Raw genomic sequence first — 21,936 nt, 5'->3', positions numbered from 1 at the left:
CAATGACCCTAATACAGACCGCTGATGTACACCACTAGCGATCCTCATTTGGGACACTGCAACCCCACATACAACTTTCTGATACCTATATGTCCAGTCACTTATATAACCCACTAGTCTGCTATCCAATCCCATTTCTTTCAGTTTATTTAACAGCTTGCCATGTGGCAGTCTATTAAAAGCTTTCACAAAATCTATGTATACCACTATACAGCAATCCCTCGATTAGTGTGTCCAATGCATTCTTTAAAACATGCGCATTAATCGAAAACACACTAATTGAATATAATAAACTATTGGAAAATGTATAATTCGTTCCTCAGGTTTCTTTTTTGATCCTTGATTTTTTTTATAAAAGAATTAAGGTATGTCTCAGGACCTAGTTAAAAGAAAACCATGAAGCTGAAAGACAGTAAATCATATTCAGAATATAAATTTTATTATTCTACTTCTTAACAAAGAATTGAGCTAACGTAGTTTGGTGGGCATTTTGTTTCTTTTTTTCATACAACCGATGGTATGGCCCTATTGCCTCTTCTACAAATGTTACTGCTTCTCTCTTCATCAGGGTCAGCCGCTAAGCATTGCTGCTTAAAAACTTCCATTGTACAAAAAATATTTTCAAATTGTTTCTATGAAATCTCTTTTGGCTGACTCTCAGTGGTTACATTTTCTTCTTATTCTTCGGGATCATCCCACTGTGCATCTAAATTTAGCAGATCGGAATCATTCAATTCTTCAGAATGAGATTTAATTAACTCTTGAACATTATCATTGAATGGGAGAAAGAAATGAAGCACGTACAAATTGGTCGCCAACACATGAAATCATGTGCTTATAGATAAAATTTCCCAACTGTTATACAAGAAAAATAGTTACCACTTTAAAAACTACAATGATCATAAAAGAGAAGTTAATTTTCCGACATGTAATAATAAACAACTCATCCCAGAAGACAGATTGATTACCCTATTATCGGAATGGATTCTCCTTTTTGTGACATGCGCAGAAGTGTTGAAGGGTCTCGAATCTGTGGGTGTACTATAGCAGATGACATAAATTTTGGCAGTAAAAATTTGGAAAATAGTATACATAGTGTACATGAAAGTAGTATAGTATGCCATTAAAAATAACTTTGTAAAATGTTTTAAATCGGTAACTAAATTATTTCATCCGGGTGAGTGATTTTTTAAAATAGTTAGTCATAAAAATGTATAGATAGAAAATTTTAAAAATCCATAACATTTATTTTTAAGATGTATATAGGCGCACTAATCAAATTTGGGTATCGAAAAAAAATGACACACTAATCGAAAACGCACTAATCGGGGGTGCACTAATCGAGGGATTACTGTATATGCATCTCCCTTATCCAAGACATTTGTCACCTTGTTATAGTACATAAGTAAGTAAAACCTGACATCCTTATAAACCTCCTGCTCACTTACAATTAAGCCATCCTCTCCTATATCCTCCACACTTCAGTTTTTCATGAATTTACCTGATGAAGATGAAACATCCTTATAAATTGTTCACTGAATACATCAACAGTGTGTTCTGCAGCAGTTACCATTCTACCATTTTCATCCATTAACATTATCTTACCATAATCATTTTCCTTCTACTTGCCACATAATCTGTAAAACTAGGATATTTCTTTACCTGATTTGCTAATTTCTGCTCATACTGTAGTTCTGTTGTTCTTATCAGTCACCTTCCTACCCTGTTCTTTATATTTTTCATGTGATTGATTGCTACCACATTCATCTTGTGCTTCCTTCCACAGCATCTTCTTCTTCCAAATTTCATGCTTAATCCCTTTATTCATCCATTTTACAACTACTTTATTCAGCCTTTGACCTTTGGAATACATTCATACATCATTGTCATGAAATATCTTTTGGTCAGTTCTCATGCAGCATTTATCTCCCACCCACTTAACACCTCATTCCATGCTATAGCTTCAAACTGTCTCCTAAGCTTTTCACAATCACCAACCTTGTAATTCTGCATATATCCTTTTCTTACAGAAGTCTACATATGGCTAGTCATGATCCAGGTGATCACTTCGTTTGTAATCACTCTGACCATATGGAGGGAAGTGCAAAACCCCACTCATAATCACATTCTCTAATAGATCAGATTAAAACTCTTGATCCTCATTGGTCTCCCTTACATACTGCCTGAGATAGTTGTCTTCAAGAACTCAAACAATCCATTTTCTTTATTCCCAAATGCTATTTCTTCATTCCAGTCTATACTGCCATAATTAAAGTCACCTATAATAATCATCTTTCCCTTGTTTACCAACCCAAGTTGCTTATATATTTCTTCATCACCACCTTCCACATTCCCTGGTCTATAGTACCATCCAACCAAATATCTCTTCCTGTCAACCTCCACCTCATACCATACTGACTCAAAACCATTGCTACTATTTACATCTCTCATCTCCACTTTGCATGGACATAATTCACCATCATCAGTAGCATCTCTCCCTACTTCCTTGTCCTTTCTATCCTTACAGAAAACATCATACCTTTCCATTTCTATCCCTGTCAGGTTACCATCCTTATCCAACCATATTTCACTTATTCCAACAATTTTTGAGTGAGTAAACTCAATCAACGAAACCGTTTCATCTTCTTTATTTCTGATACTCCTGGCATTTGTAAATGAACATCACAATTCACTTTTAGATGTTATATCTGGTCCTGCCCATGGCACTTTTAGGTTGCGATTTCCCCACACCTAGCCATTTCCAATTTCCTTTATCATCACTTAACCTATCTCTTCGGATTCAACTACATCCCAGGCCATCCCATTCCCATACACACATTCACTACTACTTCTAACATCGACTCTCCTTATACTGTAGTTCTGTTGAAGAACCACCTCTTTCTTCTTGTTCACTTTGACTCACCCTGTTTCCCTGTCATCTTGTATTCTTGTTCAATCATTATCACTCATACTACTACTACTATTCTTATTTACAATAACTTCAGTCTAACCAGTTCTCCTCTCTTGCTTCACCTCTTTCTTCTTCTTTTTCTTCTTCTTCTTCTGCTCTCTTGCTCACATTACTTGTTCTTCCTTGAAGCAATAGTCTGTCTAACTGACTCACACAAATCCATTCAAATGCAACCCATCACTTTTAAATTTTCATCTTTCCTTCAAATGCATTCCACACATTTACAAACTCCACTCTCTTCTCCTCACACAACTCTGCCAGCATACTATTCACGATCTCTGTAATTCGTCTCAACTCACCACTGTCATATCTTGGCAACACACTGACCACCCTTCCAACCACACTGTTATCTTTCACTCTAACGCGTTATTTGTGAATGGGATATTACATCTACCACCAGTTAGTGAGAATGACCATTAGGTGATCACCTGGGTGGTGAGAACTCCTATTTTCATGATTATATGGAATTATGTAGAAAGGAGATCAGGGCTGCTTGGGCATTGGTCAAGAACTATTTAATAGCAGCATTGTCTGAATGCATTCCAAAGGTTAGGAGATAAATAAAGGTGGACATAAAATAGATAAATAGACAGATTAATCATGTAATTCTTCTGAAAAAGCAAAAACAAAAACATTACTGTGGCAGCATAATCAGTTGCATGAGGAGTAAAGAATTGATCTAAAGATAGCATAAGTGTAGTATAAGCAACAGTTGTCTAATTAGCCAAGAAAATACAAGATAATTCTTTCAGTATATGCAGAAGAAATATATGTAGAAGATAAGTGGTTTGCCTCAGGGGTCTGTTTTAGGACCATTACTGTTTAACTTGTATATTAATAATATTGGCAAAGATTTGGATGGAAATATTCAGGTGTTTGCAAATGATGCAAAGTTGGAAAAAACTATGAAGAAAGAAGATGTTGTGGCCCTACAAGAAGACTTGAATAAATTGAGTGATTGGGAATGGGGATGTGAGTTCAATGTTGCAAAATGTAAGGTTTTAAAATTTGGGAAACAAAGATGGGGTGCTGAATTTATGCTTGGTGGGGATATATTGTCGGAGGTGGAGGAAATAAGAGATCTTGGGATGATAGTGGATAAGGATCTGAAATTTAGGGGACACATTGCCAAAATTGTGAAGACAACACAAAGACTTCTGGCAATGATGCGGAGGACACTGACTTGTAGAAGTAGGGAGATTCTTTTTCCATTGTATAAGGCTTTGATTAGGCCACACATGGACTGTGCCCAGATTTGGTCACCTGGTTTTCAAAAGGATGAAGAGATGTTAGAAAGGGTCCAGAGGTGACTGACTAAGATAGTTTCTGACCTCTGGAATGTTGAAGATGAGGAAACATTGAGAAGATGCAATTTACAGAGTCTAGTGGATAGGAGGAAGAGGGGAGATATGATAGAGACCTACATGTTTGTAAGGAGCTAAATAAAATAGGATCAGTGTTGGAGAGGTTCTACAGAAAACAGTGGGAGATCAGAGGAGAACCAGAGGTTATCCCTGGAAATATAAAGAGGGTGTGAGCAGGGGAGTGAGAAGCAGGATTTTTGCATGCAGAGTTATGAATGATTGGAATGCCTTGCCTGAGAGAGTGTGGTGTCTGCAGAGAATTTGAGTGTGTTTAAAGCATTGTATGATGAGCTGTGTGTATAATAAAAGGACTTCCTAGATGAGTCTTTGACTCCATGGGGTCTTGGGTGATAATAATAATAATAAGTTTCAATATAAGTAGAAGAAAGAATGATTATAGGAAGTTGATGAAAATGGTGGATTCCACCACAGAGGATATTGTAGAGATATTTATTAAATAGTTCATTAAAGTATTTCATCTTCATATAGATATAGAAATATAAGTAAAATGTTACATCATCCTCATGACTTCACCAAGCAGGTACTCCCAGATTATTGGAATAGAGCAGTTTTGGTATTATTTTTTATAAAGGCACATAATATTGAATGTGAGAATTATATAAAAATTTCCCTACTGAGTATTCTAGGAAAGATTTATGAAAGCATACTTGAGAAAGAGGCCATCCAAGAAAAATTAATGAAAAAAAACTGGGAAAGAACAAAAAGTGAGTTTTAGTCACATAGGGTTTGCTGGCATCATGTTTTTCGCCTTATAGCAAATAGTCACAAATTCATGGGAAAATAACTGCTTCATATATTTGCTTATCTGTCTTGGAAAAAAAATATATTTAAGGCACCATTATAAAACTGTTCAAAACACTAAATCGGTAAGCTGTAGGAACTTTGTTCTGAACAGTGCAAAGCAGTTAGAGATGAGGGATATATCTTCTTCTTCTGCAGCTTGTCCCACTTAAGTAGGGTCACTTCTCAGTGAGTCTCCTCCACATCCTCCTGTCTTGGTCTATAACCGCATTCAAGTTCTTCATACTCCTCCACCAGATCTCTCCATCTCTTCTTTGGCCACCCATGCTTCCTCCTCCCCTGCACATCCATCTGCATGACCTTTCTTCCCACATACTCATCTTCCCCTCCTCATCACATGACCGAACCATCTCAACCTTGCCTCCTGTATCTTTGCTCCTAAGTTCCCCTTACATAGTGATTTCTCAAACGATCCTTTCAGGTCACACCACACATCCATATATAGGAAGGGAAAATGGTTTCGTGTTAAATCAGATATAAGGTAAGGTTGTTTGCTATCTTCATTATTATTTATAATCTACATGTAAACCATCATTAAAGAAGGCAGTGTTACACTGATAATTAAGATTGAGTCTTTGTTCTGTGCAGGTGACATTTTCCTCTCATATAATCTCAAATAAATTGCTACAAGTTTTTAGGCAGATTAAATTATTGTTCAATAAATTTGTTATAGAAATCAACAATAACCTAATTGCAATTGACTAAAATAGTTTCTGATCTCTGGAATATTGAATATAAAGAGATGTTGATAAGATGCCATTTGCAGAGTCTAGTGGATAGGAGGAAGAGTTGTGATATGATAGAGAAGTACAAGTTGAGAAGGGGTTGTTACAGGATTAACATTGAAAAGGTTTTTTCATAAAATGGTGGGAGATTGTGGGAAAACAAGAGGTCATCTCTGGAAGCTGTATAAGGTGGGTGTGAGCAAGGGGTGAGGAGTAGATTTTTTGCATGGTGAGTTGTGAATGATTAGAAGGCATTGCCTGAGAGCATGGTGTCTGCAGAGAATTTGAATGTGTTTAAGGCATGGTATGATGAGCTGTTTGTACAACAAAAGGACCTCCTAGATGAGTTTGTGACTCTATGGGGTCTTAGCATAATAATAATAATAAAAGACTAAATTCTAGGTGGTTGATGATTTTAGTCTCGAAAGTAGTGGAACCACATTATCCAATCTTGCCTGCCTATGATATTTAATGTACAATAAGTTTACAAACTTTCATGGGTGGGATTCAATAAAGAAAGAAAATAGGAATCCAGAAAATAAAGGAACATCACCTTCATTTACAGTAGTGAACCTATAAATCAGTTACACATTTTGGCTTTTATTTAGGCACAATCTTCATTCTTCTTCTTCCCTTCAGGTATTATGCTGTAATACTTGAAGGGAAGAAGAAGTGGCCTGTTACAGAGCTATCTTTAGCCCTTCTAAGCCATACCCATCCTGAGGATAAGGTGGCTAGCCCTATGCCTCCGTGCGTGTCCTATGTCTGTAGCTGCGTGTGTTCACGGGGCCGGTTTGCCTGCTTGCAGGAGGAAAAACCCCAGATAAACTGGGGAGATAAACCCTGCAGTCCATGCCCAAGACCAACTAACTTGGCTATGTCTGAGAAAGATCCTTAAGCTTCTCACGTTGACACTGGGAATCGAATCCAGGACACTCCTTTTCCAGGCATACGGTATCGAAGCGCATAGCCACTCGGCTAACTATGCGAACAATATTCAGTATACAATATACAATATAATATTCAATATGTATTCAATGAAGCTACCAAATGAAATATAGAATTCTTTTTCTTTTTAACCACAAGAGAGGTACAATAACCTATAGCACTGTGTGCTGTGTGTGTGTGTGTGAGATGCAGGTTAGTACTGAGAAAGAAAGAATTTATTGCCATTTTTTTTAAAGAGCTTGAGGTTGAAGTTGGGAAACACATTAGGAAGAAGGAAGGCTGTTCCGGTGGACAAAGGTTGATGAGATAAACGAGGAAGAGAAGCAGGTTTGATCTGTAGAAGAGACATAGAGTGGAAACACTGCATCTGTGAAATAGAAATTGAAGTTAATCTGTGAAGGAAGAGTCATCTATAAGCCTAATTATTTTCCTCTGATAGCATCAAGAATTTTTAGGGAGGTTTTAAGTGCACTACTCCAAATGTGTGAATAGTGTTCTAAGGATGCAGATTTGGCATTTATATAGGGTTAGTAATCAGGTGGGTGTAAAATAGCTTCTTGAGCAGAAAAGAATGCCTAGTTTTTAGAGACTGAGGAAGCTATTGATATGATGTGTTATCCCAGAAGAGGCTGGAGGTAAATGTCAGTCCAGTGGAGAAAGCAGTGGTACTTGTGGAGATTAAGATCACCTAAGGAAGATGACTTCATTATTTGGATAGCTGGATTGCAGATGGTCATGTTTCATGTAGAGGAAGGTGAAGAGGTCAGAGTGGTTTTCAGAGTTTGGAGACTGTTAAATGCATCAGGTGAATGTTCCTAAGTAGGGCAAGAAAACCATGAGCCAGAGAAGATGAATGCTGTGGATTTTAAATTAGACATTCTCTGGCAGGCAATGTCAGTTTGCACAAAGGCACAGGTGCCACCCTTGTGATGAAATGAATCCTATAAGTTTTAAAAGAGGTATACCGTGAGTAGACATATAGATACAAAATTAATAATGGAAAACTCATGTACAAAGATTATTTAATAGTATAATTTTCGCCTGTGTATCCCAGGCATCGTCAGTACATTTTAAGCTCAAATTAAACAATAACTGACAATTCCAAAAAGCACCACCTAAGTAGCTGGTGTAAGATAACTAAAAAGGTCAATACATTTGTGAGGAAGGAACCGGATTTTATTCAGTTATTAAGGGATAACTATCTGAGACAGCATGTAATAGAAAATACTAGGGGTTTGAGAGTGCTTGACCTGGAAATAGCATCGGAGAATTTGACTGTAATGAATATGACTATGTTGCATATTAGTGATCATAAGGTCTTGACCTGGGAGGAGGCTAAAGGTGTGGAATTTTTAAGACAGGGTACATGTGGAATTACCGGGCTGAAAAGTATGACAAGCTTAGGAGTTTGATTGGTTCAGTGCCATGGCATGTAAAACTGCAAGGGCTGGATGTCGATAGAGCATGGGAAGTGGTCAAGGAGCATTTACAGGAGGTTATGGCTGATTGCATACCTAGGGTCCGAATAGTTAAACAAGTAGGGGTTAAATGGATGAATAACACCATTAAGCTTCAGCTGCAAAAAAAGAAACAACTGTGTAGGGAATTTAAAGAGAAAGGTGACCTGCAGGCACACGAATGGTATAAAGCGCAGGCCAGAAGGGTAACGAGTGTTTTAAAAAAAAAAAGCAAAAGCGGATTATGAAAGGAAACTAGCTGTGCAAGCTAAAGAGAATCCCAAACAGTTCTTTCAATATGCTGCAAACAAAAAAAAAACTGTACACAGCAGAATGATTTTAAGGAATGCCGATGGTAAGGAGGTCACTGAATCAGTAGATATAGTGGATTTACTGAGCGAGCACTTTGCACGAGTATATCATCTAGGTGGTGACATTGAAAGAATGAAGGTACCATTAGTTTATACAGGAATTGTGATGAATGAAATGGAGGGGAATAGTCTATTACAGAACCTTAATGTGAATACATTTGTGGGATTGGATGGTATACTGGCACGGGTCTTACGTGAAGCGGCTAAAGAATTATCAATGCCCTTGACCATGTTGTTTAATCTGAGTCTCAGGTCTGGTTTAGTCCTGAAGGTGCAGAAAGAGGGGAAAATAGTTTCACTGCATAAAGGAGGATCCAAGACTACTGTTACAAATTACCGACCGATCAGCATATCAGGAGTCATTGTCAAGGTCTTGGAGAAAGTAGTCAAGGGAAAAATACAGGAATAGATTGATGAAAATGAGATACTGTGTGGGGGACAGCATGGCTTTGTGAGGTAGATCATGCTTCAGTAACTTGCTCAAGTTTTATAACACAGTGACGGCTGAACTGGATAAGGATAATGGGTTTACAGTGATACTGCTGGACCTGGCTAAGGCCTTTGACAGGATACCACATGGAATTCTAATCTGTAAACCGCAACATATGGGAATGGATAAAGGGTTGGTGAGATGGATGGGTGGGTGGTTGATGGAGAGATATCAGAGAGTAATTTATTCAGGAGTAGAGTCCAAAAGATGGCCTGTGACTAGCGGTGTGCCACAGGGTTCTGTTCTTGGACCACTGCTGTTTTATTTGTTCATTAACGATATAGGGAGGGATCTAAGAGGAACGGTTCATTTGTTCGCTGATGATGCAAAGTTGGATAGGGCAATAGTGAATGCAGAAGATCTCAAAATCTTGCAGGATGATTTGGATAGATTGGAGCTAAGGAGAATGGATGTCAATTTAATGTGACAAAATGTAAGGTTATGCATTTTGGGGTGAAAAGATTAGCAGCAATATACCACATTGGTGGAACTGTACTCCAGGAGATTGATGAGGCCAGGGACTTGGGAGTGTTGGTGGATAAGGAGATGAAGTTTAGGAGGCACATTGCAAAAGTGGCTAAATCAGCTCATCAAATCAGTTGGTTGCTGAAGAATACTTTGACGAGCAGAAACAAGCAAGTTATTGTTCCTCTGTACCGAGCCTTGATAAGACCTCCTCTCGACTACTGTGCCCAAATTTGGTCACCTAGGTTTCTTCTTGATGTCGAGGAGGTTGAGAGGATCCATAGGCGAGTGACCAAGATGATTGCAGGTCTATGGAATGAACCTTATGAGAACAGGTTGAAGATTTATGGGTTGCAGAAATTGGTTGATAGGCGGAAAAGAGGAGATATGATTGAGACATTCAAATTGCTGAAGGGTTTCTATAAGGTAAATTCAGAGGATATTTTTGAGAACAGGACTGGTAGTGAGAGAACTAGGGGCCATCCATGGAAACTGGACAAGGGTGTGGTTAGCAAGGGTGTTAGAGCTAGGTATTTTACTCGGAGAGTGGTAAATGAGTGGAATAAACTGCCTGAATCTGTTGTGGGTGTTATGACAGTGAATGAGTTCAAGGCAAGGTATGATAGATACTCTGAGAATGTCTAATAGTTGTGTGGACATGATGTTTAGGGCCTCCTTCGATGAGTCTAAGGACTCCTTGGAGTCGCCTGTAGTAATAATAATAATAATAATAAATTTCCTAAACAAAAAAAAAAACCCTGAAGAATGTAGTTTGGGCATTGATGGTGAACTCTGGTTGAAGTAGATGCAATTTGGGTTTCTGTTAAGAGCAGGAAGTCTGGTCTGAATATCTAATAAGTTAGTAAGTCTGAATAAGTAAGTGGTGATGAATGTCATTTATGTTGGAATTTATGCAATGGATGTTTGTAAAATGGATACAAAAGTAATTTTTTTGTGTTATGGAGTATGTTATATTTGGAATATTGTGATTAGTTTGATTTGTTTGAATCAATTAGTTGTCAAGAGAGATTTATTTTGATCACAGTGTCACTCTCATTGTTTGTCTGTTTCATTTTTGATTTATTGTTGTGTGAAAGGTGAAGAGGTCAGAAAGAGCAACCAGTCTCCTTGTCGTAACATATTCCCTCAAAAGTGTCTCCTACATACCACTACTTGGACTTCTTCAGACACAACTTAGTTGAGTAAGTGGTAGTAGGATTATGTGCCAGCTGATGAGGAAGCCTCCTGACTCCTTACTAACAGGTTTGGGCCTATATACTACTCTGGCAGCTACCCTATGGTACCATTGATTTTACTGATGTACCTTTGAAATGGAGGAAGTTCTGAGTCTATATTTGGCATGCCCTTTGATGGGCATATTACTTACACTGCTTGGAGGAGAGAGGAGAGTGACAGGGTGCCTAATAGAATAAGTAAAAATGGTATAGTGTGAAGCTACCTGAATAAATAGATATGAAACAAGAGAGAGAGACCTGGCCTAGTCACTGAGTGGATATCAAACATGAGCATGAATGTTTGTAGACAAATTTTATCATTTTTTTGAGACTACATGCTACTTACTGGAGGCCTAAAGTGGCTTGAAAGAAAAATATTCCATGTTTGGTCTCTGGAGTAGGTTTCCAGATTAGTGCCAAACTCATGATACCAATACTAATATACTGTAGGTTTATGGCCTTATATTGATGGTATTTACAAAATAAAATAAAACAAGCTAATAATAATAATAATAATAATAATCGTATGATGATCCACGGCCGTGAATTCCCTTTACGGGGAGGTACGGCACCATCTCAATCCCCCAAATTTTATCCAGACTCCAGAACCGGCATATCTGACGAATCAGACCTATGGCTAGGTCAGTATTCCTGACTGTAATCCGTGTGTGTTCACTGGACTGGTTTGCCTGCTTGTGGGATGAAAAACCCCAGATAAACTGGTGGAAAAGAACCTGCTGTCCATGCCCAAGAGCAGCTAACTTGGCTATGGCTGAGGAAGATCCTTAAGCTCCTCGTGTCATCGAACCTAGAACACTCCTTCCCCAGGCATACGGTTGCAAAGCGCATAGTCACTAGGCTAACCGCACAGACAAACAAGCTAAAAAACCTTGTTATTGGCATACAAGATAGTGTTTTTACCCATTTTAATACATGGATCCAAGATATGGGCTATAGGTAAAACAGTTAATCAAAGACTGGGAATAACAAGATCTTTACAGGAGTGAACAAATGGCATCAGTGGCAGAATTATATTAAAAATGATTAAAAAACTGATCTTTAATATTTAAGGGTGGAAGCAGAGCTAATCTAAGAAAAGCATGCTCACTAGGCCAGGTCTCTCTCTCTCTTTCTCTCTCTCTCATTTATTCTTATTTATTCTTATCTATTTATTCAGGTAGCTCACTATACCATTTTTACTCATTCTGTTAGGCACCCTGTCCCTCTCCTTTCTCCTCCAACATGGAAAAAGAAAGATTAACAAAACCAAATCAAAAATGGCAGGAAAAAGACCTAGAGGAATATCAGGATATAGAGGTTGATGCAGTCGGGAATGCTTTAGAAGATCAAAATGTAAAAGCTGAAAAAATCAGAGACTTGACTAATATGAAGGAAAGCTGTTGATCAGAAACCAGTCATTAAGTATTAATTGTGTTAGGCCATCATATTATAATGTTACTATACCTTGTGTGCAGAAAATTATCATGATAATTCATAACTGCAATGTGACTTTTTCTTTATTATAGGCTTATTCTAAAGGAGATTATTTTCCTATCTGGGGAACTTGCCTAGGATTTGAGTTGTTGAACTTTCTAGCAGCTAATCAAAATAATTATATGAAGAAATGTTCTGCACATGATATAGCTTTGCCTCTTGAGTTTGTTCCAGGTAAACATTTTCCATTAATCTAAAAATTTTAATTTAGTCAGGAAGGATGATAGTCCATTTTTCTTAATCAAAGAAAAGAAACAAAAAGAGTAAATTGAATTTTTATTTTTTATTTATTATACATACATATTCACAAGAATGTAGTAATTTTATAACCTCAAATATTTCAACCAGAAACTAACTGGGCATCATCAATGTATCAGCATAACCAAAGCATAAGCCACATGCCGGATACCCCATAGTAGTGGGTGGTTACAATAAAATAAGATTACAATTAAGGACTAAATTTAAAATTCAGTGATTTGAAATTAAATTAAATTCAATTATATAATGAAATGACACAGCATTATATTAAATTTAAAAAAAAATTAAAATGGGAAAAAATCATTATTGCTTGCCATTTACGAGGATGAGACCCTCATCCTCATAAATTGCCTGAATCTTGGCAATAAAGAGACATTCATTCCGATTTAAATATGGGCAGTATAAAAGTGCTTCAGCACTCTCTCTCTTTAAATAACTACTCAGCCCTAAACTTACACTGATGTAAAAGGTGAGTATTGGACCATAGGCTATCATGATCCATGCTGAGCAAGGCCAGATTTTTCAGATTTATTGTTGTTATTAATATAAGATTGGTGTTCTTGTAGTTGTTTTTCAACAGAATATCCTGTTTGTTCAGAGTACAAGTGGAGGCACTCACATTGAACTTGGTAAACACCAAGGAGAGAGAAAGAGAAGGAGGCTGTTTATCTTTTGTGGATGATAACTAAGAGGAGATTTTGTTGATAGGGAAAAAAGTAGGAACTAAATTTTTTTTTTTTTCAGGATCTTAGCAATTATCTCAGAGATGCTTGCAATTATGGGATAGGTACTCACTGTACAGGTTCAGTGTTTTTGGTGCTGGGTTTCTAAGAGTTCAAGATGCATTTAAAGTTCTTTGAGGTGAAACCATTCTGTAGTAAGATACAATGGATCTTATTATCTAATGTTATAATGTTATCTGCTCCATTTCCAAGCTCTCCAACAAGAATTGTTGGAGAGCTTGGAAATTGCAGCAGATAACATTATTATTATTATTATTACATGACATTTCCAGGGAGTCCAAAGACTCATCAAGGTAGGGAACCTACTCTACAGCTCTGTCTCCACCAACTACAACAAACTCTAACTACACCAACGTTGTCTGCCATCCACCACTACCACTGGTGTTTTCACAGACAATCACAAACATCCATGCCCATGGCAGGATTTGAACTCACAGCCTTTTGGCTGGAGAGTGGATATGCTAACCACTCGGCCAACCAGGCTGGCATGTGCTCTGTTGAGCAAAGATTTGAAGATGTCTATTTTTTGAGATGGATGATGTACTGAATCTTGCTGTATGGAGCAGCCTGTGAAGGTAGGTTTACAGTGAATAGAAGTAGCAAGAAGGGATATAGGGAAAAAAACAAACAAACAGAAATTGTAGTTTTTGATAAGATATCTGATATCATACAGAACATGCTCCATATCTGCCATTAGCTGGATTGCAGTATATGGCTCATTGCAGTTAAAAGTTGCTGTCCTGTTGGACTCATATTCTTGAATGCCACTTCAAACCTTATGAATTCTTAGAGATTATTATTATTATTATTACATATGGGAACCTCCATGGAGTCTGTAGACTCATTAATTGGAGGTCCATTTCAGAAACATTAATTATCGATTATCACAACCTGTCATATTTTGCCTTGAAATCATTCACCAACAAAACACACAAAACTGACTCTGGCAATTTGTTCCATTCATTTACCACTCTCCAAGCAAAAAATCTAGCCCTCACTCCCTTCCTAACCACACTGTTACTCACTTTCCATCGATGATCTCTAGTTTTCCTCACATTATTCATGTACTGAAATAATTCCTCCACATCAGTTCTATAACCCTTAAGAGCTGAGTTTGAAGTTTAATGCCACTTTCTTTCATAATGTAATCCATATAGATGATAAATAAGAGCGGAAATAGTGTTCATCCTTCTCATAAGCACCTCTGTAGTGCAATTAGAAGAACGATGGTACTTTGCACCCTTTGATTAGAAAAGACCTGAGTTTGATTATCGTCGTGATGGGAGGAATCTTCATATGGACTTTTTCAATCGAAGGCGAGTTAGCCGATCTCAAACAGAGATAGCAGGTTTTTTTCACCCGGAAACTCGTATTTTTCATGCCGCATACAGACAAATCGGCCTTCAGAACACACACAATTTACAGACAAAAAATACTTGTTATGGTGGTGGTAGTGGGCAGTAGATGGCGTTGATGTAGAAGTTTGGTGTAGTGGTGAAGACAGAGAGTTGTGGGTGTCCTCCTGCGATGAGTCTACAGACTCCTTGGAGGTGTCACGAATAATAATAAAAAAAAATACACCTTACTTTATATCAAACTTTGTTTCTATAATTCAGTTTCAACTGCTGACTTACAACATAAATATAGACTATGTATTGCTCTATATAATGCTTTTTACCACATATCATTTTAGTAATTTGAAAAGCACTCAAACATCAGATGTTACCTATATGCCACATCCCATCACCACCTGGTGCAGAAAATAGGCATTATTTCTTCCTTGCATGATAGTTCTTAACAGAATTTCCACTAATATCAATAAAAGGAACCAACTTACAATACCTGATGAGAAAAAGGCATATACTGACATTTTCTTAGACTTTCTTAGAGCAAAGGCATTTGACAGGATGCCACATGTTAAGCTAATATTTAAGTTGCAGCACATGGGTCTGGATGTCAGATTGGTCAACTGGATTCAGGATTGTCTGTCCGATAGGTATTAGAGAGTTGTGTATGGTGGGGAAGTTTCAAGGAGACAAAGGATTACAAGTAGTGTCCCACAGGGCTCAGTACTGGGACCTATATTGTTTAACCTTTATATCAATGACATTGTCCGTGGATTGCAGGGGGGGATATTCAGTTGTTTGTGGATGATGCGAAGCTGGGAAGGGTTATTAGTAATAGTGCAGTGTGGTAGCCCTGCAAGAGGATTTGATTAAGCTAGATAGATGGGCAAATGAATGGGAATGCCAGTTTAATGCAGCAAAATGTAAGGTCTTGAGGTTTGGGACACATTGATGGGATGCTGCATACTCTATGGGAGGAGTTATACTGGAGGAAGTAGGGGAGACAAGAGATCTGGGGTTGATGATTGATAGAAACCTGAAATTTAGGGGACATATTACAAAGGTGGTGAAGGTAACACAGAGGATTGCTGCAATAATGAGAAGGACACTGACCTGCAGAGATAAAAGGGTTATCATTCCGTTGTATAAGACTCTGATCATACCACACTTAGACTGTTGTTCTCAGATTTGGTCCCCAGGATTTGAAGGGGATAAATTAACTGTGGAAAGGTTACAAAGGCGGATAACAAAGATGGTTTCAGGACTGTACAATGTTAGTTATAAGGATTGACTGAGGGAATGTGGACTGTAGAGTTTGGTGGCTAGAAGAAGGAGAGGTGATAACAACAGCGGGAAGGGGTGATGACAAGAGGCCATCCCTGGAAGTTACGAAAGGAAACTGTGAGCAAGAGGGTGAGTAGCAGTTTCTTTGCATGGAGGGTAGTTGAACCATGAAATGCATTGCCTGATAGAGTGGTGAGAGTGAGAACGGTCAATGAATTTAAAGAGTGGTATGATAGACTTTGTGTTTCCTAGGAGGGACCTCACTGGATGAGTCTTGATAGACTTTGTGTTTCTTAGGAAAGACCTCCCACGACGAGTCTTTTGACTCCATGGAGGCCTGAATAATAATAATAATAATAATCCTACCAAAGAATGGTCACAATAAAACATAATAAAAAACATCAACCTCCAAAGTAATCAGATAAACAGGAAAATCAAGTTACTTAAGTATAAAGAGCTAATAAGCTTCATTTCGGCAATGAAAACATTACTTAAATTAAGGGGATATGAAATCCCACATAGTTTTAAAACCGAATAAGAAACTCAAAGATTGGAATCAGAGAGTTTCTTGCCGAATATAGTGAACTATAAAGTATCGGCGAACACTTAGCGTGAGCTAATGCAAGTGACCCTAGTACGTAGTTCAATACCGGACACTCGTTGCAAAGGTGGGGAAAGTTCAGATCGCTATTCTTAGGTATTTTCCATAATGTAAAAACACATTTCCTAGGAAATGTATGCTGTTATTACATTATGGAGGGGGGGTCACTACCCAGACTGGTTTCAGCCTTTTTTGAGGCTTCATCAGTGAGTAGCTAGACCTAATACCAAAGTGTATAGCGAAAAGAACTTATATACTCTGCGATACGAGTTTCCAAACAGGTGCAACCATTAAGTTACTTAAGTATAAAGAGCTAATAAGCTTCATTTCGGCAATGAAAACATTACTTAAATTAAGGGGATATATCCCCTTAATTTAGGAAAATCAAGACTTTAGAGGAGCAGTGATTCTGCCACCAGTACGACATGTCACAGATAAAATAGCAAGGATACTTCAACAACAAAATATAAAGGTCACTTTTTACCCAGTCAACAAGATCTCTTATCACCTGAAATCTCCTAAAACTCCACATCTGCAAATTAAAACACCAGGTGTCTACAAGATCAGTTATAGTTGTGGTTTACAATACATGGAAGAGACAGGCAGGTAGGAGAGTTATGCCGATCAGAACACTTCAAGGATTTCGAGAACAAAAGAAAACACAAATCAGGACTGGCAGTGCGCACAACTGAAACAAAACATTAAGTGCTATGGCAAGAGACAAAAATTATTATTATTATTGTTGTTGTCTGTCTCAAATATGCTCCACATAGATTACAGATTTTTCTCAAGAGCATTCAAAGAATCAGCTGCAAGAATGAGACACTCTCCACAGTGCAACAAAAATCAAGGATTGATTGTACATCAGGTTTAGTCTTCACTAATTCAATACAACATGCACTTAGTTACCAGTAGTATACAGCAGTTCACAAATCAGCAAACAACGTCATAGCAAATGCATGCTTTCCATTATTATTTCTTCTTCTTCTCTTCATGTATTAGGCCTAGTGGCCTGTTATGGGGCTATCCTTAGCTCTTCTAAGCCGTACCCATTCCGAGGATAAGGTGGCTAGTCCTATACCTCCCGGTGTGTCCTATGTCTGTAGATGCGTGTGTTCACGGGGCCAGTTTGCCTGCTTGTGGGAGGAACAACCCCCATATAAACTGGGGAGAAAAACCCTGCAGTCCATGTCCAAGGCCGGCTAACTTGGCTATGTCTGAGAAAGATCCTTAAGCTCCTCACATCAGCGACGAGAATCGAACCCAGGACACTCCTTTTCCAGGCATGGTTGCGAAGTTCATAGCCACTTGGCTAACCGTGCTGACTTCATTGTTATTTACGTTCAAATATGTATGTTAATTGTTATTACCTGTTTTTTAGTTTATTCATGTAATTATCCTGATGATGTGAAATAAAAGATTTTCATGAAACTAGTTGAGAAATTAATAAAAAATAGTTTCTTCTTCTATTGGATTCTTTACTTATGAAAAATGCCAAAAAAAATAAACTTTTCAAAAAATAACCAAAGTGATACAGGACTCTGTTGTGTTGGTTATGCAGCGTGGTTGAGGGAATGTAGTTTAGAGTTTAGCAGATAGGAGGAAATGATAGAAACTTTCAAGTTGGTTAAGGGATTTTACCAGATTAATACAGAAGAAATTATAAAAAGAGTGGATGGTAAGATAAGATATGGAGCATTGTTGGTAAGTAGAATGCATTAATTTATTTTATATAATTATGATATGACCTATCTCAAAATATTATATACATATATAATAAATTTATATATTTAGAGATTGTATAAGTTCTTGTGAATAAATTTTTGTTCTCTAGACAGTAGCATTCAGCATTTTGAGCTAGGTCATATCATAATTTTTGAGACTTATTAAAATAAAGGTGGCAGAAGATCTCTTACATGTTTTTTTATGAGACCAATAGAATTAATCCTTTCTTCTTTTAGGTGTAACAGTGTTTATTTCTTTATTTTCTAAATCATATATATGTAGGTTGTTCAATAAGTAATAAGACTATATTTATACAGAAAACAGATTACCTTTAATCGTCATCATTTACAGTCTTTTTTTGAAGTAACTACTGTGAGACGCGATTCATTTGTCCTAACGTTGCATCCACTTCTTAAACACATGTGAGAGTCCATTTTTTGAGAGTTCTTTCAAAACCGCCTCCACAGCTTTTACACATGCTTTGTTGCTTTCGAAATGGCAGCCTCTTAGTGGTTTCTTGAGCTGAGGAAAGAGCCAGAAATTGCACGGTATGAGATCAGGACTGTATGGAGGGTGTGGTAGGATATCTGTGTTGTTCTTCTGCAAAACGTCCACTACACAACCAGCAATATGTGGCCTTGCATTATCGTGGTGCAATAAGAAGCCATTCTTCAGCAATGGACGCTTCCTTTTGACGTGCTTGATGATAATCGCTGCTGTGTTGATCATTGTCTCTGTGATGGACGTTACATTTTGCCTTCCTTCCTTAAAAGTTTTATGCCAGCGAAAAACACTTGCCCTCGACATTGCTTCATCATGGAAAGCTTTGCGTATCATGTTAAAAGTGTCCGATGCCAATTTTTGCAAATGCACACAAAATTTAATCGCATAACGCTGTTCCAAGGACGCTTCCATTTCGAAGACTGGGGACGCCGATGAGCAGTTGCGTTTAGTCAAGTGACATTCTGGCACATCAGCCTGTATACGCCATCTATCAACCTCTTTTATTAATACAGATGGCAACATTTCTTTATTCCACAGAAATTAATATTGTGGTGAGTGGTTTCGTCGAAAAGCCCACGTGCATTAGGGTTTGTCGTTTTTTAAAAACTGGGTTTAAAAAATTTTTTTTTTTTTGGATAAATTTGTAAAATTTGAAGACCGGTTTTTTAATTTTAAAAAACCAGTTTAGATACGAGAATTAATATGTAAAAATTAAATAATTATTTAATTAAAAACATTAACATTTTGGCTTCAAACCGATGTACATGTTAGAAGTGAGGAATCGGAAGATGATGTAGAGTGTGAAGATGACTATGGCGAGGATTTTTTAAATTCTCTTGATCTAGATAACAACTGTGGATTCCCTATTGTATTTGTAATTGTCTGACAATTACAAACAATCAAATTAGAAAAATTTGCAAATTTTTTAGAAAATCTCCTGTAAGAGATAGCATCCTTCAGAATTATGTAAAACAAGAAAAAGGAAAGGAATTAAGTCTGATTCTTGACTGCCAAATGAGATGGAATAGTTTAGAGGCCATGATTGAAAGATTTATAACATTAAAAGAATGTGTTGTTTTAGCTTTGAATGATATTGGTGCTTCTCGTATGTGGAATGAAGCTCAATATCCTAAAATCATGGAGCTTCTTAAAGTGTTGGGACCAGTACATCTAGCAGCTGATGCCTTAGGGTGGTGAGATGCCAATTTATTAATAAGTGAAGGCATATTTGAATTTCTGTTAAATGAACTAAAAAATTTAAAGACTTAAATTAGTTCCAAATTATTAAATGCTTTTGAAGTACGAATTCAAGAAAGAAGACAAGTTGGATTGGTAACTCTTTTGCTATATTTGAAAAATAAACAAAACATTTCAACAAAGAAATCTAATGTATTTCCACTAGCTTCGAAACTTGATATTATTAAGTTATCTGGAAAAATATTGTCTAGAATATATCCAAATTCTTGTATGGAAACAGATTCTAATGATATCGGAGACAGAGAAACTATTAATCAGGGCAATGCTCTAAAAGAAGCCACAGAAAAATCAATTCATAGGTTTCTTGAGGAACCAGAAGAAATAATATCAAATCCGAAGACACTGAAGGCTGAATTTTCAGTATTTGAGGCAACCAATAAAAGAATGAAGAATTTAGATTTATTATTTGATGTCCTCAGAACGAAAAACCAAGTTCAGCAGCCAGTGAGAGAGTATTTTTTATTTCAGTCAATTTTGTATCTAGAATAAGAACAAGAATAGTAATAAACATTGAAGTATCTAAATACTTGAAAATACAGGTAAAATATCGCCACACATAATTGATACATAAAAATGAATTTTTTCAAGTTGTTCTAACAGACGTGCCATTGTTTATTGCAAACATGCGTGCAGACTCACGTGAACGCCAATATTGAATAACTGCAGCATGGCTATCTGGGATGTTATAACTCAAATTGTTGTTCAAGTGGACAGGATTCAGAAGGATTTCCCTTGATTCTATAATTTTTCTCTCAAACTCATCATCAGAGCGAAAAATATTTTCTGATCTATCCCAGCAAACGGAGTGGCTTTGTTGATCATCATTAGGATTATTTGAAAAAAGAACATGACTGGATAACGCAGTTGCATGTGATCTTTTGTAAGAGATGTCTCTTTTATGCTCTTCTATACGTTGCTCAACAGATTTGTTAGTTTGTCCAAAATAAGGGATATTGCAATCGCACCATAATTTATATACACCTGGATATTTTAGGTTGTGATGAGGAGGCTTTGGATGACTGATTAGAGAACGGATTTTTGGAAGGGTGGTGAAGAACGTCTTGATGTTATATTTTTTAAGGACTTTTGCTAATTTGTTAGAGACTGTGCTAATATATGGGATAGAGCTGCTGCCTTTAAAATTACTAGTTCCTGTGGTGCACTGTCTAGGAGGATCCAGAAGAAATTTCTTAATCGTTTTTTCAGAGTAACCATTTTTTAACATAAATCAACTCTCTCTTATCTTTAAAGATAAGAGAGAGTTGATTTATTTCTTTTTGTAGTTCATCTTGTTCATTCAAGAGAGAGCGTGCTCTGTGTCCTAAGGTAGATATAGTTCCAAGTTTTTGTGGTGGAAAATGATGAGAAAGATTATGCAGATATCTATTGGTATGAGTAGGTTTTCTGTATATAGAGATTTTTAATCTTTCAGAGCAATGTGTAAGCATGACAGGAAAGGCAAGGAGTTATTTTCTAGATCAGCAGTAAATTTTATATTAGGATGTTGGATGTTAAGATGATTAAGAAAAGCTATGAGAGATGTGTGCCCGTGATTCCAAACAATGAAAATATCAACATATCTTTTCCAAACTTTCGGTTTAAATGAGAAGGAATATATGGCTTTCGTTTCAAAATCTTCAAGGAAGATGTTAGCTAGAACTGGGGACAAAGGATTGCCCATTGCCAGGTCTTGTTTTTGTTGGTAAACAGAGTCCTGATATTTGAAGTAACCAGAATGAATGCAATGTTTTAATAAAGCAAACATTTTTTTGGATAATTTGTCCTTTAGTAATGTAAGTACCTCATCTGTAGGAACGTTAGTAAACAAAGATATAATGTTGAAAATTTATTTATCACTAGGTTAGACTATAATAGA

General features: G+C 37.0%; 1 protein-coding gene across 1 annotated transcript in view; it reads left to right on the top strand.

Annotated features, from left to right (window-relative positions):
* LOC150105222 (gamma-glutamyl hydrolase-like) overlaps window positions 1–21,936 on the top strand; it is a 185,721-nt gene that overhangs the window by 132,460 nt on the left and 31,325 nt on the right. The window contains exon 5 of the mRNA XM_090395541.1: window positions 12,375–12,516. Coding sequence (XP_090251667.1) covers window positions 12,375–12,516 — 142 coding nt within the window. The remainder of the gene's footprint in view (window positions 1–12,374; window positions 12,517–21,936) is intronic.

Source organism: Typopeltis vanoorti, chromosome 7 (assembly GCF_054136105.1).
Source record: "Typopeltis vanoorti isolate ZY-2024b chromosome 7, IOZ_Tvanoo_1.0, whole genome shotgun sequence".
NCBI classification, from domain to species: Eukaryota; Metazoa; Arthropoda; class Arachnida; order Uropygi; family Thelyphonidae; genus Typopeltis; species Typopeltis vanoorti.
The sequence above is the reverse complement of the archived record's forward strand: the minus strand, read 5'-3'. Positions and strand labels throughout refer to the sequence as shown.